Here is a 26,315-nt window from a genome sequence, read left to right as displayed (position 1 = left end):
GTCAGAACAACTCTACAAACCCCAATGCAACAATCAGCACCTTAACACTCCAGACTATAACCCAGAGATCCACCACTACTGCACCCCCGAGCACAACAGTGACCAAACCCAGTCTGGTGTGTGAAAACAAGGGCACCTTACAAAATGGGATCTGCCTCTGCCTAGACGATTGGACTGGAACTACCTGCAACATCTGTAAAACCCATTGAAAATATCACGTATGTAGTCTGAATAATCTTGCTTGTTGTCAAGGTTACTGACTGACTTCTCTTTTATTTACAGCTAATTTCTGCCCTGAACAAAACCCCACACAAACTAAATTCACCTTTCCAAAAACGTTCTTAGGCCAGTTTGCTTCCTCAGTTGAGCGATGTCCACCACATACACCAAATGGTATTTCAGTCATTTACTATCTTTCAGTATTTACAATATACTCTCTACTTTAAATATCTCTTCATTTAACATGAATGTTTTTCAGCTGGAATCCCCAAAGCTTCAGCTCTCTGTAGTAAATCTACTCGCTTATTTGATCCTCCAAACACTCTAGATTGTGGTTTGACCCTGGACAACATTAACAGTAATGTAAGTAATCAATGTCCAATGATTGTAATATATAGTACATTTTCCTCAGATGAAAACAGAAAAGATTGCATGATTTTACAATATTTATTTTTTATTTTTTAATGAAGCTTACTGGAGCTACTCAAGCCGATGTCCTCTTATTAGCCTCCAGTACCCAGATCCTCACATCCATACCGGAACGGCTAACAGCCCACAACATCACAAATGCTGTTAATATAGCCAACATTCTGCTCTCCCGTGATGAAAGTGAACAAAGCACGGTACTTATTAAGCCTTAAACAGATTTAAAAATGTAAAGTCTCCTGTCATGAGGGACATTTCCAGATTTTCTCCATTTAAACTGTGTGTGTGTGTTTGTACAGTAATATAATAATAATAATAAGTTTAATTTATATAGCGCCTTTCCCAAGCTCAAGGACGCTTCACAATAACCAAACAAAAATAAACAAACAGTTCACACATGAATGGACAATAGACATTTGCCCAGTCCGAGCGATTGCAGTACCTGTTTGGAAACATTACCTTTTTTATGTTTTTGTAAGAAGTTTCTTACGCTCACCAAGACTGCATTTATTTCATGTAAAATATTGCAAAATATTATTACAAATTAAAAGAACTGATTATTTATTCCTGTGATCAAAGCTGAATTTTCAGCATCATTACCTTCGGTCTTCAGTGTCACATGATCCTTCAGAAATCATTCTGAAATGCTGATTTGACGCTGACGAAACATTTCTTGTTATAATATATTAATTGTATTATTATTAAAAGGGTCCATTTTTAGATGTTCATTTTTAGGGTAACAATAGCAAGACAATTTGTACTTGCTCATGTTCTCGTCTTTTTTATGTTTCTCTTTACTCGGCACAACTTGTTTTTCATAATTTGCATGTTGTTATTTCCATACGCAGTGTAAACATTGCATGTCAGTGCCTAATTTTCCAAACTGTACATGACACTGTAACTGAAACTGTACATGAAATAGACAGATATACTAATTTGACTACTCCAGGTACACCACAGAACACTATACATAATCAACCATTAAAGCACAATTTTTTGCACTCTTTTGCTAAGGTTTTTCTACTCAGCACTTATAGTGAGATAAATCACACCCATGTCTCTCATAAAACCAGAAGTATGTCTGCAACATTTTTAAAATACTACTGTACACAGATGAGCAAAAACATTATGACCACCTCCCTAATCTGCTGTCGGTCCTCTGCATGCTGCCAAAACAGAGATGCACTTCCCACTGTGCATCCTAGTGCCATCCCTTCCCCAAGTAAATGGCGCACACGTGCACAGCCGTCCATGTGATGTAAAAGAAAACGGGACTCATTGGACCAGTCGACCTTCTTCCACTGCTCCAAGATCCAGTTTCGATGCTCGAGTGCCCATTGTAGATGCTTTAGACTGTGGACAGGGGTCATCGTAGACACTGTGGTTTGAGCTAAGCAGCCCCATACGCAGCAGAGTGTGATGAACTGTGTATTGTAGCCAGCCTTGGGTGCCCAACACCCTGTCGCCAGTTTGTGGTTTATCACTTCTCGGACCACTGTTGGTAAATTCTCACCACTGCTGACCCGGAGCAACCCACAAGCTTTGCCATTTCAGAGATACTCTGACCCAAACGCCTTGCCATAACAATTTGGACCTTATCAAATGCGATCAGATCTTTATTCCTGCCCATTTCTCCTGCATTCAACATGTTGATTATAAGGATTGTTATTGTTTGCTTACCATCTAATCTACCCAGACCTTAATATGTGGTCGTGTTAGAAGATGATCAACGGTATTTGCTTCACCTGTGACCGCCCGGTCATAATGTTTTGGCTCATCAGTGCTTATACAAACCAGAGTTGTTTTGAGAAACTCTTTTTCTTCATTGTTCAGGAAATTGCAGTGTCAGCAGTCGCTACAGTCAGTCAGCTCCTGAGCGCAAGTCATGGGATGTACTCCTCTGTCGACCAAGATGCAATAAATGAGTAACAAAACAATTCACACTCAATGCACTGACACTTACATACAGAACCATCTCAACCAAATTCGAAAGCACTTTCTTTTTGACCTGCTGTCTGACTTTTTAATTGTGTTTGTTTAGACTAACAAAGACTTTACAAAATCTCTCTCTGCGTGAGAAGTCAAATCCATTGCTGGTGCAACCGAACATGGCAGTGCTGTCACTGAAGGAGAAAACTCCAATCCGACAAGTGCAATTAACCTCTTTTAAAGGCAAGTTTGTGCTCATTTTTAAGCTTAAATATACAACAGAACTCTCAAGAAAAAAGTGGATTCAAAGCATGTCAAAATGACAAGATTCCAAATTGTAAAAAGTGTACATGACCTTGTAGAACTCGCAATTACAGTTCTACAAGGCTCCAACTTGTACCACCAGTCCACTGCAGATTCATTTAGGCGTTGATAGTGTTACCATAGAGATGCATAATTACGAGTACAAGGACAGCTCTGAGTAGAACGCCACATGTTGCGACATGGTGTGAATGCAGCAAAAGAGGAAGAGTCAAATCTAAAATAAAATGAGGCAATATGATGGTCATGAAGCAGTCTTTTTTATGTATGTCCACTGCTGGTCAAAAATGTGGAATATTTCACACGGAGAAATGAGATGCTCTGCATCAGCTTGCTCTTTTCTCTCACGGCCATTCTCTCATGGCAGAGGGGCTCCCAGGAACCAATCAACCATCCACGAGTGTTTGGAACAGAGCAGAGGAATCCACTCCATAAGACCGTCTTCTGTGATTGATAACTCATCTTCCTCATGAGCCCAGATTAAGAAATTAAACTCACCCGTGGATGAGCAGCCAAACCGGGGGATACGAGTGTGCTGAGGAACAGGAGGCCTGGATTATCCCGGCAGAAGCTCTCCCATTGTAACTTCCAGATCGTCCTGAGCACCTGCCGCCAAAGCCTCGTACCTGGAGGTAGAAGGATCAAGACAGAAAGCAGCTCAGGAGACTCTTGGCCTCTTGAAGAAGTACGAGAGTTGCGGCCGCAACGTTCCCATGGGCATACTCTCGTAGTGAGCGCATGACCCATCCATGAACGCCATTTCATCATGAGCGCGGCCCATACAGTGAAAACAGCACTCGTGGCCGTCCGAGAGAGAGAGAAATCATCTGCACCCAGCAGGACACAGACGTAACGGCATCTTTAAAAAGAGGCGATCTGCCATGCAGCTCTTTTAGAGGAATTCACTCCTTTATTAAGGAAATTGCCTCTTTCAGAACGCCGCTGATGCACACAGGGGAACTCCCTACACCTATCTGAGCAAACGCTGAGAGAGACCACTGATGTTTGCTCTGGTTCCACACGCCAATTTCATTGGCCTTTTCTGAATACATCAGAGGTATTCGGGGCTCCCAAGAGTGACCCCTAGTATCTGTATTTCAACACAACTTCAGAGAGGGAACCATCAGTATACTTGTAGATTAGTTGCAGTACAAATGAAAAATGTAGTTGTAAACTAAGTTTAGTACTGTTACACTTAAAAATATACTTTTATCCACTGAAAAGTGGGCCAATTCAGTCCCAAGTGGTTTTGAAATAGTACACTTACAATTATACTACTAGTATATTGATATTAGTATACTTATACGTAAAGTAATAATATACTTTAAGTATTTACTTAAAGGTGCTCTAAGCGATGTCACGCGTTTTTTAGGCCAAAACATTTTTTGTCACATACAGCAAACATCTCCTCACTATCCACTGGCTGCCTGTCCCCTGAACACACTGTAAAGAAACGCAATCTCTGTAGACAGCCCAGGCTCCACAAACAGCAACAAAAGCAAACTGCGGCGACCCGCTCCCCGAAACATAACAAACTGTTCCAGCCAATGACCGACAAGAAGGGTTTGGGGGCGGGGTTTGGGGGGTTAGTGTGCGGATGAGGAGGAGGGAGGGTCTAGCTAGCCTCCGTTTTGTTTGACAATAGTTCGAACGTCAACAAGAAGTGATGTCACCCAGGATCGCTTAGAGAACCTTTAAGTATACTGAGTAAAATGAACTTGAATTATATTAATATTTTTGTAAGGGTTTGGACAGTTAGCGTGCTTCTAACAGTCATGTTTATCTTCATTTCTTCAGGGCAGAGTGATACCTTTTTACCTGACAGAATAAAACTGGATACGACACAGGCTGAGATTTCCAAAGATAACATTGACTTTCAAATGAATGTCATGTTCAGTAAAGGTCTACTTTCCCCCTTGTTGTATTTTGTGATTATTCCACATGAAATTATCTGTTGAAAGTGGTATTTTAACTATATTAACTTTGTCCCTTATTTTTGTAGATTTTGATAAAGATGTTGGGTTTGTCCTCTATGATAGTGATCAGTTCTTTCAGTCAAAAAGCTTTCAACCTTCTCTGGATACCAAGAGAAGAGTAATATCTGCTAACCTTCAAGAAAATCTTGGATTTGATCACATTGAGTTTGCAGTCATACCATCGGTATGTTCCATATGTAGCATGTTCCTCGTTATCAAACACATTGACAGAGGTCGGCACAGGTATGGTGTTCATGAATTAATACATTGTTAAACTTTCAGGTCGATTCCACACTATCCCTCAACAACTTTGCATGTGTGTTTTGGAGTTACGCTAAAAAAGACTGGAGCCCAGAAGGCTGCTCCAAAATATTGAACTCCTCAGGACATGTAGTATGCAGCTGTAAACCGAAAATTTTTAAAAATGCAAACTTTGCCATTCTGATGGTAAGATATATTTGTAAAAGGATGTAAATATCATTGATATTTGACTTAAATGGGTCAGTCACTCTAAAAAATAAAGGTGGTTTTTAGAGCAATGCCGTAGAAGATACATTTTTGCTTCACCAAATAACCTTTAACTGAACAATTCTTAAAAGAACCATTTTTTTTCTAAGTGTAAAGAACATTTTTTAATAATCATAAGAACCATTCTCAACTATATATAACCTTTTGTAACCATGGAAACATTCCATGGAATGCCAATGAACCAAAGATGCCAATAAAGAACCTTTATTTTTAAGAGTGTAAAGTCTATGATGCTGTGAATTAAAGTCCATTGCAACTATAATTTTAGTGTCATTTTCTGCAGGCATTTGATATCAACTATCAGTATTCTGAAGCCTTGCATTGGATCAGCATCACCGGCTGCGCTCTGTCTGTCCTGGGTCTGTTTGTCACAGCTGTGTACCAAATCATAACCAGGTAAAGGCTTATAGTTTACACTGTTAACCTGTTAACTGGCACCCCCCTTTTTTTTGCATAGACATAAAAATCACTATCCAAACTTAAATGGTTGTAATTCAGGAATGCTTTGGAATATAGACCTATGGCTGGTCCTGTTTTAAAGAAGACATTTTCCAGATTATTGTAGAAGTCTAGAAATTGTAAAAAAATGAAACAGAAAAAAAGTTATATAAGTTTGAGTTTATGAAATTGTGTAATGTAAAAATATAATGATTAATATTTCATATAAGATATATATATTACAAAATATATTTTACTCTAAAACTGCAAGAAAATTAAAGTCAAATATCTGAACAAGTTGTATTCCAAATTTTAGGTTGATATCTCAAAAAATGAGCTTTCAGTAAGATTTTATTCGGGCGCAGTACCCAACTTTTTCACTAGGTGAACACCAGACTCCATTACTGCCCATATAAGGGCGCCTCCATTTTCATATGTTTTGAGTGATCTGAACCATGTATTTCCATAATTTTCATACAATTTATGAAGTAGACATCCTATTCAGAAGTAGTATGGGTGGTTTGGCAGTATTTGATTTGAATTAAACCTCTAATAAATGCATAAAGACTACGTTATAGCGTTATAGCTCGCAGCCTCATTACAAATCGAGAATCCATACATTTTTCTTTATATTTAAAACATTTTCAGACCTTTTTTTCTCATAAAATGGAATTGGTGTTATCTTTTGAACTCATGGCATGAAAACAAACTGAGGTTTCTACCAATCTTTCATGATTTTTCATGTTTATTGTTATTTCAAAATAAAGGCCTAAATACTCCTAATGAATATGAAATATTCTTGTTGCAAATTGATAAATTTCTGCTCCTCTGTAATATATTTTAGATAACAGCCACCAAATATGAAAACTAGAGATTTTAAGCTTTCAAATGATATATAGTTTGGCAATATTACTTTAGGTTTTTACTAAGATATTATTGTTTTAAACATGCAATGGCAAATGGGCCCGCCATGCAGGTTAAGAGGTTAAGCATAGCCACAGCTATTTGAGAGGTGAAACTTTTTATAGCTTATATTCATACATTTTGCCGCAGGAAGTCAAGAGGAGGCAGTCCTACTCTGCTAGTTGTGAACATCTGCATGAGCATGACGGTTTTCTACCTTCTCTTCATCTTCGGCATAAACAACCCTGTCCAACATCTGAGTGTGGCAAAGTTGTCTGGTCAGAACATAGTTCCCGAGTCAGACCATCACAAGTACCCAGATGAGGGTCCCTGTACAGCATTTACAGCTCTGCTTCAGTACTTCCTGTTGGCCACGTTCACCTGGAACACTCTGTACGGCATTAATGTGTTCCTCCTCTTCAAAAATGGAGTGTCTGGAACACCTCCATGGTTTCCAAAGGTCTCCCTGGCTATTGGATGGGGTAGGGGACTTGAACAAAACACTAATGTATTGTATAGTTTATGACTAACGTCTTGGTTTACAGTATGGGTTAAAACGATATATGCGTAAATGCAGGGCTGGACTGGGACAAAAAATCGGCCCGGGCATTTTGGCCCAGACTGGCCCACTATATAACGCAACCGAACTTTGCACGCCCTTGAATATGTATACCAACTCCTATTAAAACCACTAACGCCATAAGTGAATAGGAGTGAGTAAGAGTTAACCGATGAAATTTCTACTAAGTTGAACTATACTCCACAGTGATGAATTCTAAAGAAAGCTATAAGCTGGGATAGCAATACCGGTTTTTCCCACAGGTTTTTGTGAAATCTGTGGTGAGTGCACCTCTGTCCCTCTAGGGGGGTTCGGGGGCATGCTCCCCTGTAAGAAAATGTTGTGCTTTTTAATGTTAAATTCATCAATCTGGTGCACTTTGAGAGTTAAAAATAAAGAGCTCCAACCCATATCCAGTGTGCAAATTGAACAAAGAAAAACTCAAAACTCTTTTAGTTGTGATAGTGTCTGTCTACATTACACTACAATAATAGTTATAATATTAATCCCATGGCAGTAATAGCCATATGTTGTAAAACAAATGCACTGAAAAATAAAAGCAACTTTTTTTATAATTAGTTTCGTACTAATTTCTATACAGAGATAAGCACATGATCTTTTATTTTGACGGAAACGGCATCGAGCTTTTATTTTGAAGAAAAATATGGTTTACAAACTCGTCTCATTATTGTCTCATTACAATTCTAATAAAATGCATAATCGTCAAATATGCAGATGTATAAATGCGTAACTGGGTAGTGGGTTCCTACATAGCCTAATGGTGTGTTCACACCGAACACGAATTTACTAATTTGGGCGAGTAGATTACATACAAAGTCAATGCAACGACGCGAATAGACGCATCATTCATCATGCGAATGACGCGAATTGGGCGAAGCGTTTGCCGCGAATGTCCTCCGCGCTAGTTGAAAAATTTGAACTCGAGCGAATGTTCAAGCGTCTAACTAAACGCGATAGACGCGTATTTGACGCTCTATTCGCGTTCGGTGTGTGAACACACCATAAGTGTTGTGACAGTAGCCTAGTTCTGCTTACCACAGTTCTCTGCACTCACTCATCTCTCTCCTTATCCTCCTCACTATCCTCCTCATCAGACACTTGAAGGGCCTTTGAAGTTTCTTTTTCACGCTATTTCTCTGCACATTCCTTGCATTTCTTCTCCATCGCTCTGACTATTTTGACAGATACACACTGACACTGCTCGCTCACTCAGAGCTCAAAGGGGGAGGAGTTTAAAGATGTGATTGGACCAGCCCAGTGTCAATCAAGAAAATAACCAATGGACCGCTGATCTACGCGTTTCATCATGCGCCGGTCTGTGAGAAAAAGAAAAACCTACGCTGACTTTTTTGTCCAATGCATTACACCGGCACAAAGATCCCAGAGCCGGCAATTAAACAAAACTAAACGCAATGGGCCGCCGATGTACGAGTTTTATGGGCCGTAAAAAAAAAAAAAAAAATTAAGTATGAGATGTATCGGCCCACAAAGCACGTCGGCCCACCGGGCAAATGCCCGGTATGCCCGATGGCCAGTCCAGCCCTGCGTAAATGTATCAACTGTTGTTCCAATGCTGATGCCCTTCATTCTTTTTGGGATCACAAAAGGAGAATTAAAAACAAAATGTCCTGCTCGTGCTCGTCCATACAATGGCAGTGAATAGCAACCAGCATCAAGCTTTTAAAAAAAATATGCAAAAGTATCACAGAATGATCCCATGCGACTTATGCCCTATATCCCAAGTATTCTGAGAGTATACTATAGGGTTTAAAAAAAAAAGAAAAAAAAAAGAAAAAGAAACTTAATGTATTATTTATAGAAAATCCTGACCTTGGCCATTGCTCTTCTGCGCACTACTGGGCGACGTGCGTGAGTTGTGAGTCTTCCTGGAGATATTTAACTCGGTTAAAAAAAGCACACAGATACTTTATTGGGGGGAATTTTTAGACATTTCATGTTGCGTTTTTGTTAATCTTGATTTCTCACAACATTTGTGCTTTTTCTGGCAAGATGGAGTGAACTGCGGCACTAATAGAATGCACACATTGTGCAGCCATGCAGGGAAGACTAACTGCCAGGTCAGGATTTTCATTAAAAAAATACATTTACCAAACACTATCATATACCCCCAGTACGTATATGGAATATAAGACACGTATTGCGTGGGATCATTCTGTGATAGTTTTGGATATTTTTAAAAGCTAGATGCTGGTCGCTATTCACTGCCATTATATAGATGAGTGCAAGCAGGATTTTTTTTTTAATTCTCCCCTTATGGTCCGAAGAAGAAAGAAGGGCATGTGGCATTAGAACAACACCAGGGTGAGTAAATTAAGACTTTTTTGTTCATTTTAGGGTGAACTATCCTTTTAAGGTTTTTAAACGTTAATCATCTAAAGCACTGTATGATTGTGTGGAATTGACCCTGTCACTGTGACGTTTTCTTACCAGCATGAAGAAGCGTTAACGGTGAGGGAAGTACCTCAGTTATTATTAAAGGAGTAGTTCACTTTAAAATGAAAATTACCCCATGATTTACTCACCCTCAAGCCATTCTAAGTGTATATGACTTTCTTCTTACAGAATACAATCAGAGTTATATTAGTAAGCACCCTGACGCTTCCAAGCTTTTATTATGGCAGTGGAATGCAACCATCAGTTTGAAGCTCAAAAAAAGCTACCAACCAAACGAACATATGGATTCGACTTAAGTCTAAAGCGGAACTTATGCAAGTAATGAGACATACTGCAGATATCTACGCTACGCCATGACGCACTACGCTACTTCCGTCGTCATAAGTTGCGTAAGTTGTGCTTCAGACGCAAGTAGACTGCGTTTGGCTGGAAGCTAGAATTTTACTCTGGAACGTGTTAAATATGAATGTTTTCTTACACAAAGTAATCGCTTTGCTTCAGAGGCCTTTAAGAAACTTAGGATGCACTTTTTTGAGCTTCAAACTGATGGTTGCAATCCACTGCCATTATAAAGCTCGGAAGCGTCAGGGTATTTATTAACTCCGATTGCATTCAAATGAAAGATGTACACCTAAGATGACTTGAGGTTGAGTAAATCATGGGGTCATTTTCATTTTAAAGTGAACTACTCCTTTAAGCATTATCTAGAGTAACCATGGAAAAAAAACATGACTTGGCGAGAAGATATTATAAAACGAATCGGTTACCTAACGTAACCTCGGTTCTCTCTAGATGAGGGAACGAGTATTGCATAAGCTAGCTTAGAGCTAGCGTAAAGATTCATCTTTTCTAAAAAATATTGAAGCCAAAAATTATCCTTAATTTTGTATCCATTGTCAACGCAGTGCAGCAGGTGCAGACCTTGAGCGGGCTAGCTAGCGAGCTTATTGGTTGCTCTGTGACAACTGCTGCAGCCTATAGACGAACTGAATGAACTTGCGTCCAATGAGAAGCGTCCGAGGAGGAGGCGAGGGAGCCTGACCACTCCTAGCTGTCCAAAGCCATGACGGAACAGCAGTCCTTTACCTCCGCCTCGTCATCCGAGATGGCAGCAGTCGCTACCAGCACCGGTTCCGGCGGCCTTTGGGAGCGGCGCTTCTTCTCGCGCGGCGAGACGAAAGGCGGCTTTGAACGCTTCGAGTCGAGCCCGCAGGGTCGACATTGGAAGCTCCTCGCAGAGGTCGCATCCGCCGTCAGCGAGAGCGAGCTCTGCGTGCTCCAGTCCCAGGCAGAGAGCGCAGATGAGGTGGCGGTCTCCGGCGCTGAGAGGGATGCGGCATGAGCCGCAGGTGGTGCGAGGCATCTTTACAAAGACGCTTGTACTCTTTTGTGAAGTTCGCTGAGGAACTAGCTTAGCTCTAAAAAGGATACGTCACCGGATGGCGTAGCTTGCCGGATGGCTGAAGGTGGCGAAGACGGCCGGCTTCTTCAAGCGCTGTTCAAGCTCGCTAAAATGCCCCTCAGACGGCGACGCGGCTTCTGTGGATCAGATGCGAAGAGCTTCACTGAAGAGATGAAAATCAGGGAAGCAGCCTACGAACCTCGCTTATATACACTCTAGCCACGCCCAGTTTGGCGGGCTGTGACGCGATGAAGGCGCGAGCGCCTCTCATTGGACGCGAGTTCATTCAGTTCGTCCATAGGCTGCAGAAGTTGCCGCAGAGCAACCAATGAGCTCGCTATCTGGCCCGCTCAAGGTCTGCAGCTGCTGCACTGCGTTGACAATGGATACAAAATTAAGGATAATTTTTGGCTTCAATATTTCAGAAAAGATGAATCAAATAATTGTTTAGTTATATTGATCAACCAGCTTTATTGCAGTGTACATGACTGTATTTTAATTAAAACGTTTTTCAGTATTTTTAATCACTTTTCCAAAAAAGAAAGAAAGAAAGGTGTATACTTGTGTATGTTATCAACCAACATTTTTAAGAATATTGGTAAATAGTATTTTCTTATTTCACCCACCCCTGCATCCTGGGTATTAACAGCAAAATCAAACAAAAGACTAAACCCTAAATATGAAATAATATATCCAATATATAATGTCATTAAATGTCAATAAATCGTTTTCTGTTTAGTTCTACCTGCTGTTATTGTTGGCATCTCATTGGGTTCCACCTACAGTGTGAAAGAGCCTTTAGGTTATCGACAAGAAGAGTTGTAAGTAACAAATATTTCCATTTTTAAAAAATCAACTTTATCACTTTTATACCCAGACTCACAGACAAGGCTTAAGCCTAGTCCCAGACTGTTTGAGCTGTTTTTGTTAGTGCCACTGTTTTATCTAAAGATGCACACTAATGTTTTTTTTTAAGGCACCTTTAAAAGAGCTACTTAAATGCCCTTGTTTAAGATCTAACCCTTGCTTTATCTAAGCCCTGCCTGTGAAAACAGCCCTTAGGATAGTGTACCCAAAAAGGAAAATTCTGTCATCATTTACTCACCCTCACATCGTACCAAACCCGCAAGACTTTCGTTCATCTTCAAAACACAAATAAAGACAATTTGAACCGATGAACCGATTGAATTTAGGCTTTTATTCACATATGAACATTGTTCAGCGAACATAAACAGAAGCTCAAGCATCCTTGCCTGCGTCGCTGAGAGCGTCAGGCTCGAGTGAAATCCTCCACTGTGTCCCAAACGCTCAAGACTGGATGATTGGTATCTTGGGGTGGGGCATGCTGAACAGCAGCGTCCCACTCCAGTGCCTTTCTTCCCCGGAGGCACACAGTTTATGCAGGAACTACGCACAGCGACGGACCTCACCCTACGTGCGACGAATGTCACTGTGAGTTTGGCTCACTTGATTGTGGATGCCTAGCCTTGACATATCAGGCTCATGACCGGCCGTGCCCCCTTGGGGTGAGAGCTCACTCCACTCGGAGTGTTGCCTCCTCCTGCCTCCACTGTGTGCCTTGCTGTCAGACATTTGTAGAGCTGCGGGCTGAGTGACACGGCAGAGGTGTCTGGCGCTATGTCTAGTATTTGTGTGTATGCCCAGAAGGGCAGCCCCTGTGCTTGACTAGGTACCCATGTGTTGTGATTCCACTACAGGTGATCCCACATGTGTAATCTTCCACGGCATTGCTTCCCTGTTGGTGAGCCCGTGTCTTTCCAGTGGTTGCAGCAGTGGTTGACTCTCTCTGTGTTAAGCCCTGTGCTTTCGTCGCCCCATGCAATGCAAATCTCACTCGTCAATGTCCATTGGCTTGTTTTGTTTACACTCAAAGGTGATTGTGTTCTCAGGCGACATCCAAATTTGTCAGTCACCTGCCGTAACATCTCCCTCCTTCAGGGAATGGGGGTTACATTAGTAACCTAGACGCTCTTGGTAAAGCTCAAACATGCTGCATAATACACGAGAATGAACCTCATTGGTTCTTGCTGAAGCTCAAACGTGCTGCATAACACGGGAATGAACCTCGTTGGTTCTTGAGGAAGCTTAAACGTGCTGCGTAACCCGTGTTTGGAATAACGCCGTTTAAAAGAACGGCGTTAGGTAACGACGTTATTTTTTCAGTAACGGGGTAATCTAACTAATTACTTTTTCCGTCGTTACAACGCCGTTAACGTTACTGGACGTTAAATGCGGTGCGTTACTATGCGTTGATTCATGGGCGTCAGTTTGGTTTTAAATGTGTGGGGGACAGAGACGCATTCGGAAGTGCACTTTCAGAAGTGCTGGGTACAACGACGCAATATACGTAAATATACGGTTAGTAAAAAATATACTAATGTCATAGAACGGATACCTAATACAAATAAATAAAACATATCCAGTTAACTAGCAGAGCATTCATTTAGTTCGCTATTAAATAAGAGATCTAGCGCTTATATCTGTTGTTTTTGAGATCCAGCTGAGCGCTCGTGCTGCTGCGATCAGTGTCATGGATACAGTTGTTCTCTTGTGGCTCGCGGCGCGCGCAGTCTTCACTTGGACGCGCGCTTCAATCTATCGCCGTTGCGGAGACTCTATATTCATTCCGGTGAAATCACAAAATAAAATGCACACAAACACAAATGAACAAAACACTTGGAAGTACAGGTTGTTAACTTGACCAGTTGTCTCAGGTTGAGAGAGTTTGATTTAATTCTCTAGAGTTAAATGCACTTTATATGGTGTAACTGTTTACTTTTCTTACAAAGATAATACTTGAGGTGCAGGATAAACCTTTTGCTGTCTGTCGACGTGCAATAAATATCGAAAGTTACGTACAAACACCTGTCTGTTCTACTCATTTCAACTGACTTGTGAAAACTGCTAAAAAAAAATCCAAATTCTTTGACATATAGCAACTTTTTTTTAACAGTAACGCAAATAGTTACTTTCCCTGGTAACGAGTTACTTTTATTATAGAGTAATTCAGTTACTAACTCAGTTACTTTTTGGAACAAGTAGTGAGTAACTATAACTAATTACTTTTTTAAAGTAACGTTCCCAACACTGTGCGTAACACACGAGAATGAACCTCATTGGTTCTTGCAGAAGCTCAAACGTGCTGCGTAACACAAGAATGAAACTCATTGGTTCTCGCTAAAGGTCAAACGTGCTGCGTAACACGAGAATGAACCTCATTGGTTCTCGCTAAAGGTCAAACGTGCTGCGTAACACGAGAATGAACCTCATTGGTTCTCGCTAAAGGTCAAACGTGCTGCGTAACACGAGAATGAACCTCATTGGTTCTCGCTAAAGGTCAAACGTGCTGCCTGCAAGCAAGCTTGAGCTTGCATACATAACTGATACGTGCTTTGATGAATGTTTGTTAATGTGAATAAAAGCTTAAATTCTATATGTTCATCATATAAAGCGGTCGAGTCTCTTCAGGAAATTTGGACTAAATCGCTCAATTCATGTGGATTAGTTTCATGATCTCTTTATGAACTTTTTGAAGCGTAAAAGTGGTAGTTGTGTAACTGTCAAAGGAGGGACAGAAAGCTCACAGATTTCAGTAAAATATCATCATTTGTGTTTCGAAGATTAACCTAAGACTAACCCCTTATTTACACTGCACATGTATGCGGCGCATTATGGGCCTTTCACACAGGACGCGGAATGCGTGTCGCTGGCCGCTGGGTTCAGCATTGCTCTTCAGATACAACGTGATATGCGCTGCGCTATGCCAGAGCAAAGTAGGCGGAGTTTTCAAAAATTTTAAGCGGGAGATTTATACATCAGTATAATAACGTTATATCTTCTGAAATGCTCCTGGTGTGAGTTGGCACCGCGTGGAGGACTGAACAAAACCTCGGAGCCGTAACGTGCCACAGACGCGTGCAGTGTAAATAAGGGGTTATGGGTTTGGAACGATATGAGGTTGAGTAAATTATTTTCATTTTTGGGGGAACTAACCCTTTAAATGTTTATTTTTTACTTTATTTATGTGTTTTTACATTGTTCTCTCTGGATTGTAATAGTTCAGTTGTCACTCTTCTTTGATGCAGTTGCTGGCTGGCTTCACTGGACCACAAACAGAAGTTTAGTATGGGAAAACCTATGTTTTGGGGATTCTTGCTCCCATTAATGCTCATGCTGCTCTCAAACATGGCAATACTGATGTACTTCTCTCACAACATATGCAGGACCAACCCTAACTTAAACAGGTATGTTTACTTTGGGACCAGAAAAGCACTATCAGTTATCAACCAAAAGGCATTTATGAGAATATATTTAACCAATAACACTGTTGCTGTTTAGTTCACGGAAAACTCCTCTAAAGAAGAAGGTTTTGAGTAGTTTCTCTCTGGCAGTGATGCTCGGCCTGTCCTGGGTCACCGGCTACATTTTGATCATCACCCATGAAACAAATCTCAAATTTATTCTGAGTGTGGTTTTCTGTCTCTTAAACACAACACAGGTGTGTTCATGCACATTGCACAAAAATGCACAAAATCTTATAATGGATTATAAATGAAATCAGCAATGCTTCTGTTTTTCTTTCCATTTTCCAAAGGGTGTTCAAATATTAATTTTATTCACTCTGAGGCCATTTTTAAACTCACACCCAGCATTTCTGACCAGTCTGTGTGCGTCAAACATAGGCTTTCACAGGAAGACTTTCTCTTTATGGAAAAATAAGATACCAGAAAGCAACGAAAGGTACAAATCCACTGAATCTGAATTGGCCTGATGGGTCATCAAAGGTAATAACCAAAAGATGATTATTTGAGACTTCCTTTAATTCATTTCAATGAATTAAGTCAGATATTTTGTCTTGGTGTTTGTACTGGCAATTTTATGTGTATGTGTAAATTTTGTATGTATTTGTGTGTGTTTATACACACAATTTTTCTGAATTTAATGTGTATGTTTATGTGCTCTAATGTAAAATAATATAAATGTACTGTAAACACACCAATCTTCACACCAAGTTTGGCTCATTGCTTCTTTTTTACTAATCACTGTTGACAGATATTAAACATTGATGAAATGACATAGACTGTTGGGTCTGAATTCACGTTTTCACGATCTTAATGAGATCATATGTATGATGAGAGTTTAGGAATTTCTTTACTTTAGTAACCATGGCAATTTTAGTTGAGATCATATTAGCGTCGGATGGTTGGGAAGTTTCTGTAATACGGCCCCAGACCCCTAAAGCTAAGTCAGGAGAGCGTTTCCACCAGGGGGAGCCATTTACAAGAACATACTTTTGTGATGCATAGAAGATACATAAACTGTGGTTGATCCTAGTTTGCATTGTTTAAGCACATACAGTGGCTATTTATTTTTTGTTCCTCTTTCATTCAAATCTTTCATCTGACGCAGATCAATTTTGCATTGAGACAAGACAAGATAACATATGGGAAGTTGCTGTCATGCAACTCATTAGAAAAAAACATCTTTAACTTTATAAATGCTATTTATATATATATATATATATATATATATATATATATATATATAAAACTGATTATGTGAAGTAGTTGTCTACACACGCACACAGAGAGAGAGAGGGAGATATTTTGCTCTTCTATGCTTGGGGGAAAAAAACAAACATGGTGAGGTTATTCATAGTTCTTGGTATTAGCAAGTGCCGAGGTTTTAGAGCAAGTGCCAGACCACTCTGGTTGTTTTTTGTTATTTTCTTATCCTCACAGAGAAGGCGAATATTACTCTGTCGTCCAACAGTTTAGCATTTAAATAAAACTGTTCTTTTATAACTCATAATTCACTATTTATAGTTGGTAGTCCACACAGACGAAGGCGTGTTCTCTTCCTTTGTAGACGATGGCCTCATGGCCGTCGTCAGAGCGGTTCTGACCTGTTCAGCCATGTGTGTAAATGCTAAAATACGAATGGTAAATTGACCCTGGTCAAAATGTCTCTCTCCCCTATGAAACAAGTAATTCCCTTCGTCTGCCGCAAGAGAGTGCACATATTCTGCTCCAGTCAACATCTAAAGAAATATTAATTTCAATGAACTTCATACACACGTTTGTCACCCATGTGCTGTTGTCAAACAAACAGAAAAACATGAAGGTATGCTGATTAAATTGCATCTATAAGTAACAGGCCTTCCATCTTGAATAAAAATCAAGTGTTTTCTGCCTCTAAAGATTTGAATCGTGTAGTTTTCAGGATTGATTTTGAAGAGCCAACTGGCTAAGATCTCCAATTGTGCGAACTAGTTGTTACCATTAAAAAATGCTCTGGATAGTATTGGGATGTCTGGATGAGAGTACAAAGCACCGGGTTCTCCTTTCTGGTCCGCTGGTTTTTACCACTGTTGGGTACGTACTGACCACAGGGTTTTAGAAAACAGCTGACAACACTTTTTTGGGGGCCTGTTTTGTTCACACCTCACGATTTATTGCAAAGATAATTAGATTTCCTTCTGTAAGCTACTAAGTTCATGAACGTACGTGTCTTTCTGAGAGAGCACCGTGTTCTGGGAATTCCTGGCTATCATGTGTCTCTGTGATCTCAATTCATGACGGTAAGTACCGTCACACTCTTCAGTCAAACGTTCGTCGTTCAAAATTTACTGGCCTTTGTCAGCGTGAGGGATTTGTGTTGGCACACATTTTGACGGCTTATGAGAGGGCAAAGGATTTCCTGTCAGTATGGTGGTTCTTTTGATGGCCTTTTTAATGACTATGACTTCAGGTCATAAGATTGTTTTTTTGACTGGTCATATGATATGAATGTTTTATATATATTTAATGTATGTATATAAAGTATATACTGTTTGAAAAGTTGGCTGTATTTCCCCAAAAAGTAGATCATAGAACCATTGGTACCAATGGCTACTTATATGGCCTAAAAGTTACCTCTTATATGGCCTAAAAGTTAAAGGGACAGTTCACCCAAAAAAGAAAATCCTGTCATCAATTGCTCTCCCTCAAGTTGTCCCAAACCTGTATACATTTATTTCTTCTGTTGAACATAAAATAAGTTATTTTGAAGAATATGGTAACCAAACAGTTGATGACAGAATTGTTTTGTTTCAGACCATTAAAATGGTGAAATAACACTATGGGGATGAGAGGTGACAAAAGCCTGGTTTATTTTACGGCTGTCATTGTGAGTCATTATTGACTTTCAAATCAGCTTATTCTTATGCTTAAAAAAGAGTGAATTTCAACATCAAAAGCTTTAAGGCCTGTTCACACCAAGAACAATAACTATAAAGATAACTATAACGATATTAGCATCGACACCATGACTTTCTGTTTTATTCTAAGTGTGCGCTGTAGTTTTGTCGTCTGTCACTTTAAATGCTGGAGCTCTTTTAAGTCGGTGGATTCTGATTGGCTGTCAATGTTTATATTGCTCATCAGCTGGAAAAAAATAATTCTGGGAAAGTGATTCCAATGATAATTTTCCTCTGTGTTGTTATCGTTACAGTTGTGGTGTGGACTTCCCTATATACCCATAGAATTAGAACTATTATTCAAACTTTCTTGCTATAGTTAACATCATTGGTGTGAACAGGCCTTAGGTGGAGATTCTTCATATAGAGCATTTATACAAGTATGTAAGTATTCAACCACTACTTGAGGTTTAGAGCAGTTTAGTGCCAGAGATGGTGTAAGGTGTGTTGTTTTGGCCACCTCATGTACATGACCAACTTTATGTGGATAGGTAATGTCAAGTTTTTTTTTCTGCTGTGGTTCAGGCATCAAGCAAAAACAAGTTTTGATGCAGGGCCGCTTCATAACTGAGTCATTCCGTCATCTTCGCCAAATATCCCAGTGTTTGTTTCGGTTGCACAGCAGGGGGCTCAGTTCTGGGCTCAGGACCAGATACCCAAGAATTAGGGTTTACAGGAATGTCTGGATCTATAAGTTCGTGTGCATGTATGTGTTTGTGTTTTTGGCTGTAGTTCAGCATGTTGTTCCAATACTTTGTTGCTGAGATATGTGGGCCTCTGAGCTTGTGAATCAGTGGGAAATGATGGGAAGGACCTCTCCTGCTGTGTTTTTCGTTTGGCATTTATTCAGGTTCTCCACCTTTGTTGTCTTTCTCTTCCGAGCTGTTCTTCTCCTTTCCAATCTGATAAATTATCCAATAAGCAATGTATGTTAAACACAAGTCTGAAATCCATATTTCAGTGCATATTTTTCCCATGCCACAATTCATGACAGGCCAGCAAATGCTGTTTGACATCAGCCTATATAGACTTAGATGAAACAGACCACATCTCCTCAAAGTTCTTCATTGTTTTAGAGAGACTACTGAAAACTTTCCAGTATCAGGACAACATAAGAGCATGCAAGGTAGAGAAAGGGGGAAAAAAACTGTTTAAAAATCTTGTATTTGACTCTTTTCATTCATGTTTTTTATATCCTTTCACACTATTTTCAACAAAAGTTTACCAGCATTGTCCTATTGTCCATCACACACAGTCATCATGAGGGTCTGTGGGGGTTCTCGCTATGACATCATTTCCTGTTTTTTTTTTCTTAAACTGCATGTTTGTGTCGAAGTTTTTAAAAATATTGAATTATTGAAATATTGAACACTGCTTTTTTTAATAATAAAAGATTAAGCCAGACTACTTGGGTTCTGACACAATATTTCTGTCTGTTACTATATAGTCGGATTATGCGATTTCGAGGCAGATACATTTTTTTATCCAATAAGAAAACATGCGCATAACCTACCATGGAAACACATTTACCGAATAAAATCCCTGATGCACATCAAAAAGTAATGCGACTTTGCACGATGGGACAGCATAACTGGACTAACCAGTGCACCGATCTCATTGCACAGCATGTGAAAAGCTATTTTGGTAATTCTAAAATGACAATGCCAAAGCTTAGTATAATCCTCCCAGAACTGTCACGACTGCGTTCCCAAACATCAGGCATCCACCTCTAAAAGCAAGAAAACATGACAGTGTTTATTGCTTTTCATCTGCCTGCTCTAAGGTGCAAGTAATTTATTATATACAAAAAAGTCCCACAGGGGCTTCTCCTATTGCAGAAAATGTAATTTTCTTAGTTAATGTTTATCAGGAAGTGTCAATTTTGATCTCTTTGTCTCGCTGGATGGAAACGGTGCTTTATTTGCAAATGTTTTTTTTGCGATATTCCAATTTTGTCTGGACACATAGCTTCTATCTGCACCGTCATTGGTTGTTAACTCAAAGTTGTAATGTACAAGTGAAATCTAAGTGAAGGTCAGCATTGGTGATAACAGTATTAGCGTAATTTGGGCTGGCAAAGTGTGTTTACCCGGCTGTAAAAGTGGCCCACCTCAGGCTGTCAGCCCAACTGCTTCCCACTTCCTGATCTGTCAATACTTTTCTTTACTCTACACTTATTTCTTACCTCTTGGCTAAAATTAGAGCAAGAGTGGTAAAATAGCAAAGGAAGGAAAAAGAAAACATTTCCTTCATTTACCAAGGAATTTAGTTTGACCCAAAAGTTTCGTGCTCTGTAGCACACAGCTTTGCTAAAGGTTGACGGCACGTGGAGGGAAGATGACCTCACGTGTGCTCATGGAGACAAAACGTGTGTGCCTGAGAGAGACCACCAGACTTCTGTCAGGACGCAGGGAGAGGGAGAGATCTGAACTGATAAGATAGTCAAGAAAGTTTGATTTGGACTGTGCGGTCAGCCTGGAGTGAAACTCCAACTGACTTTGAGATGAATGGCAATGCTAATGCTAGCTGATTTTTTCCAGGTATTATGAACCTCCTTTCTTCGACCAGTATGCATTTTTCATGCTGGTTTATACTGGCTAGTGCTGGTTTGGTGCAAGTTACATGATCTTTCTGCTTAAGCTGATTGACTGAGGGTGAACTTGCTAGTTAAGCCAGATCAGTTGGATACACCAGAACATTAGCATCACATGCATCCAAAACACAACATACACAGGGTTTGCTGTTCTCCTCTTTGGATGCGTTGAAATTAGACCACCCGGGCTTACTCCAGTTTTACCAGCTGTTCTGTACATAAACATAAAATGTTAAAAATAATAGAGATGATGAAGTGTTAGATTTGTTATTATTGGATGCTGTTGCCGAGCACATGCTGATTCCCAATTGGCCACGGTCTGATTGACACGTCCTCCTGCTTCATCCCAGATAGTGATACATTTGGTTTGTTTGGAGCTTCTGTCCCAATGGACCTCCACTCAGAGCATGGGCTGATGTATGGCATATCACAGATAGACGTTGGGGAATGGAAAGAGTGAAAGATAGAGACAGAAACTGCTCGGATCTCTAAGAGTATTTCTAGCTTAGTGAGGAGTGATATTAACCATGTGACTCTGGAGCCTTGGAGTCTGAATACTTACAGTATAATAATTCCCCGAAAGCCATGATAATTGGGTCTTCTTGGGTGTTGAGTTCCACGAAACATGACAATGAGAGCTTCCTCTGAAAGTTGGTCCAGAAAATTCACTGACCTCCCAGGAGCGTTTTGTCGCATTACCCTTGTACGTCTATGTTGCATGTGAACAGTGTAACGTATGAAATTCCAAATCATTCCAAATGACCAACAATGCTTTTTGTCTCGGTTTTAAAACTTCTTTTGAGTGTTGTTATGTATCTTCAGAGCTCATTTTTGAATGCCACTGAAACAAAAGTGCATCTGTTAATCAGATTGCTTAAACCTCGCTTATCCAGACCAATTTTTGCCAATGATTGGATTATAGACTCAGGGGCACGACATCGTTTTCAACTAAAAACGTAAAACTTTTTATGCATTTTGGACGTTCGTTTACACGACAACAGCGTTTTGGGTGCCTGAAAATGCAATCTTTTGAAAACGGGTTTCAAAGTGCAATTTTTTTTAAACGGTCTCCATGTAAACAACAAAAACGCAAATCTCTGAAGACGAAGACGTCATGCACTTGTATTCAGTCTACAGTGTTTCATCGCCATCTAATGGCCTGGCAGCAGAATACAGAGTTTTTTTGTCGTTTTCGCGGATCCGTGTGAATGGGGATCGTTTTGACAAATAACACATTTGCTGTGTTGCAAAAGACACATTTGTCTTTATGCTGAAAACTCAAAGGAAAAACTTCTTCATTTTAAGCACATTGTTGTCGTGTAAAACGCAACCTCATTTTATAGGCTACATTCATACACAAAAACAGACATCTCTGTTATGGGTTACAATTCTCAACCATGTAATCACCACTACATGAGTAGGTAATTGTGACCTCGAGTCTGATCTTATAAAAAAAAAAAAAAAAAGGACTATACATACATATTTGCAGAACGTTTGCATTTTACTGCAGTCTACTGGGTGGTGCTAATGTAAAACAATAATTTGTTTCACTTAGTTTTTTCAAATTTGTTTTATTATAGTTAACAATTAACCCCAGCCCTAATCTAATCTGAAAATTATCTTGATGTTAAATTATATTTTAAATCCAAAATATATTTAAGGCACTCAACCCTCTGGGGACTAAGCCCTTTTTGGTCCGTTTTTTCTATTTTTACATTTGGGCTTATAAACCATATGTAATGGAGATGGAACACTATGTGTTTGGTATCTATGGATTCAGAAGACCCTAAGCTAACATAAGCATGCATGCAATGTGTTTATAAAGGAAGTACGAGTGAAAAATGTACTATAAACTAGAGAATTTCAAAAACGGAAATTAGATTTTTGTCATTTATTTCTGAAAATCACACATCACACAACAATAGTGAACAGTTTTTGAACAAAAAATATATTTGTCAAACCCTTTGCTTGACATACATGTGTAATTGTTAAATAAAATGTGTAAAGAACAATGAAAAATGTAACTTCTTAGGAATGCTTAGAATTTTCTAAGCAATGCGATCTCCTCGTCACTCTCCAGTAATTGTTCCAGAGCTTGTTCCACCGTAAATCGTTTACTGCTTGCCATCATAAAAGTGCTAAAACAATAAATAATGCTATAATTGTATGTGTATATATATATATTATAATTGTTCTGTCTCTCTATCATAAATCTCTAATAATCCGCTCCGTAAACCTCCGTTTGCTCTCCCTCCTTCGCTCCATTCAACGCTGTTTGCGTCATATCCCTAACTGTATAGTACCACCCCTTGCAAGGCTACAGAGTCCTCTGATTTGCTAGAAACGTCATGGTAACCTTCCTCTGATTGGGTAAGAAAAATATTTCTCCATCGGCAATTTTTCCATTGGTTGTTGTTCGCGCAATCTGCCAAACAACATCGATTTCATTGGCCTTTTACATAGTGGTATTGCGCAACAAGTAAGTGTGTATATTTACAAGCCGGGTGAGTTATCACTGTTTTCAGCGGAATCTGAGGAAGACGGTAAAAAAGACCGCACCTCTCTATCACTAATTGTTTTTAAGATAATTACACATTTGTAAAAGTATGCCATTTTGGGCGGTACTACCCAATCCGTCCCCAGAGGGTTAAGGCACATTGACGGTACTGGAATTCAAACCCATGTCTTTGATTTTTTTTTTGGCGGTATGGTTCTGTTCTGGGCAAGAACTCCCTGCGCATCCATGCAGCCTAGCATGAATAAGAGCAGGGAGAGCAGCAACAACCCCCCTTAGGGTAACAGAACAGAACCAACATGAATGTATTGCAGATATTTTTAATTAAATATTTAACATAATTCGAGAATTTAGTCTGATTCAAAGGGGAATCAGAATACCAAATCCTGACTAACGAGAGGAGGAGCTGGGGATGGAGGAGGGTAATTCACTCCTGAGAAACGCGAGAGCTGCTGATAATACTGAAGGAGCTTATATATGGATTCTGTGATAGGCGTCGTATTCCTATTGGTAGACGTGGATCACCTGAGAGTCACTGATGCGAGCTTGACTAACATGACCTGCCAGGACTGACGCTACACTTGATATTTAACATTTAAATGTCATACTGGTTTTTGCGCCACATGGTGACATTGAATGGGACCAGGTAGTTAATCTTGATTATCTATGTATTTATACTTATTTGTTTTTAATTGCAATTAATTGTTAGCATTAGTTAATACTACACAGAAATAGCCACGACGATTGGGTCGTCTTGGTTTTTGAGCTACGCACGATGTAACCATAGCTATGTTTCCATGATTCACCTATTTATACGTGCATTTTGGGATATCGTATAAAAAAAATGCTGGATGGAAACAAGATGTGCATAAAGTTAAAAAATTTGCATAAAAAAACGTATCCGATAAGAAGACGTGCATAAACTACGATGGAAACACATTTACTGAACAAAATCTTTCGATGCGCAACAATCGACTCGAGTGACTTTGCCTTAACAGAAGATGTAATGGATAACTGGACTAACCAGTGGACTGATTTTATTGCACACCATTGTGAGCCAAACCTGAGCCAAAGTCTGTCATCAGAATGATTTGGTATAATGACCTCCCAGAATCGTCTCACACGATTGCGTTCCCAAACACCAGACAACCGAATGCATGATAAAATCTGAGACACAAGTCATATATGATGGAGGATAAGAGAGCTACAGTTTCTTCCCCGATTGCATCACCTTCCATTTTTATTACCGATATTTTGTGCCAATTTCCCAGGAGGTGACGATTTTGTTCTCTTGAACCCAAGGGATGGAATCGCTACTTTCCATTTTTACGCATACGTTAAATTCACAACTTTGGATGGAAACATGGCTAATGAGAACTGAAGGGTATCGAAAGATGATTTGCAAGCGTGAATGAAAAGAACCCTACCAAAGCTCCTTTCCTTGTTTTTTTATTGGGGCACACTCTCATTGGTCAGGTTCTTTCTTGAAGCGAGATGGCTGACTGCTCAACTGATTTGCATTAGCAGGGCAATTAAAGCAGAGATGTTCTTTCTCATGATCCCAAACTGCTGATTATCCACCTTTGGCTTTTGATTCAGATTTGTGCTCAGAGAAATCTCCCTCTTTGGCTGTTGAAGGAGCGACTCCCCTCCAATCCTGCTTTGAGGATCAGTGAGCTTCAACAAGGTCGGTTTAAGAAAAGGATAATCTCATAGTTTACGGCACCTAATAAGGCCAAAAAAGTGGATATGTGTGACAGTTGTATTTCTGAGGAGGCCATTTTCATATATTAGCCTTCTCTAAGCCCTTTCATTGTGTACCGTTGAGATGATAGATCATCCCTCGCTTTATTTTCATCCCTTGATTTGACGTTAAAGCCTCTGGGACTCAGTATGCCATGTGCAGCGCAATGAAAGACAAGCTCTGGCTCACTAAAAATGCTATGTCTCTTAAAATATATTCCATTATTCAATGCCTCATAGACATTCGAGAAGCTAGTTTATGCAAAGAGATGTATGTGTTGCCAGAGATACTCTGTTGCACCTGCTTGAGATCATCTTTAGTGGTTAAAGCGTAGGTTTATTTTTATGTGTTTGGTTGAGCTATTTTAGACATGAATGTATTATATGTTATGAGGTGAACGAATGCTTGGCTGGTCACTATGTTGGATGCTTGACAAAGAAAGTTGGATGGCGGGAGCTTCATTTCTGTGATTTGGATTAATGGCCTCTTGTTCTTGGTGTTGTGTTGGATCCTAGAGTCATGACCAAATGCGATGGATAGTTATAGTGCGTGTTTATGGTGAAGTATATAATGTGTTTAACTCTTTCCCAGCCATTGACGGATATTTCTGTCATTTATGAGGCAACGCTTCCCCGACGTTGACAGAATTTTCCTTTAAATTTCATTTGAACAGTGTAATTATTCCATCTACAGAATATAAAATGGTTGCACATAAAGTCTTTTTCACAATTAAAAATAAAATGATGACAAAAATATAATGTTGATAGTTTGACAGAGTTTATTGTATCTTGTTACCTTGATTTAAAAAAAAAACTTTTCTCAATTCCTTTTTACAGTGTAATTGTATTGCTGTGAATTACATTTTCATTTGTGATTTTTCTTTCCAGTGCAAACCACCTTGAGTGACCCTCCATTGCACAATCAGTATTGATCTCAATATAAAAGGAATTGCTGAGAAAAATGTACAAAATCAGTATAATCCATTTACATTTTTGAGTTATTACAACAAGAATCCTAACAACTATCCCAAGTAATACTTCTGTTTTAGCCAATTTGATTGAACATTTT

At 39.6% G+C, this 26,315-nt stretch overlaps 1 protein-coding gene and 1 long non-coding RNA gene across 2 annotated transcripts; both read left to right on the top strand.

Moving 5' to 3' along the window:
* The first annotated feature begins 316 nt into the window (after positions 1-316).
* LOC130103520 (uncharacterized) lies at positions 317-2,597 on the top strand. Its single transcript, XR_008809363.1, has 4 exons — positions 317-393; positions 479-582; positions 690-842; positions 2,479-2,597. It is a non-coding gene; the product is annotated as an uncharacterized LOC130103520 (long non-coding RNA).
* Positions 2,598-4,643: 2,046 nt separating this feature from the next.
* On the top strand, positions 4,644-15,996 carry LOC130103519 (adhesion G-protein coupled receptor G7-like). The gene is made up of 9 exons (XM_056269762.1): positions 4,644-4,797; positions 4,898-5,055; positions 5,154-5,318; positions 5,683-5,795; positions 6,891-7,222; positions 11,877-11,958; positions 15,244-15,402; positions 15,497-15,656; positions 15,753-15,996. Exons 1-9 carry the CDS (start codon positions 4,671-4,673, stop codon positions 15,927-15,929), a joined length of 1,473 nt encoding a protein of 490 aa, XP_056125737.1. The 5' UTR covers positions 4,644-4,670; the 3' UTR covers positions 15,930-15,996.
* The last annotated feature ends 10,319 nt before the right edge of the window (positions 15,997-26,315 follow it).

The sequence above is a fragment of the Rhinichthys klamathensis genome, unplaced genomic scaffold (assembly GCF_029890125.1).
Source record: "Rhinichthys klamathensis goyatoka isolate OS25496 unplaced genomic scaffold, OSU_Roscu_1.1 h1tg000289l_1, whole genome shotgun sequence".
In the NCBI taxonomy this organism is placed as follows: domain Eukaryota; kingdom Metazoa; phylum Chordata; class Actinopteri; order Cypriniformes; family Leuciscidae; genus Rhinichthys; species Rhinichthys klamathensis.
The sequence above is the reverse complement of the archived record's forward strand: the minus strand, read 5'-3'. Positions and strand labels throughout refer to the sequence as shown.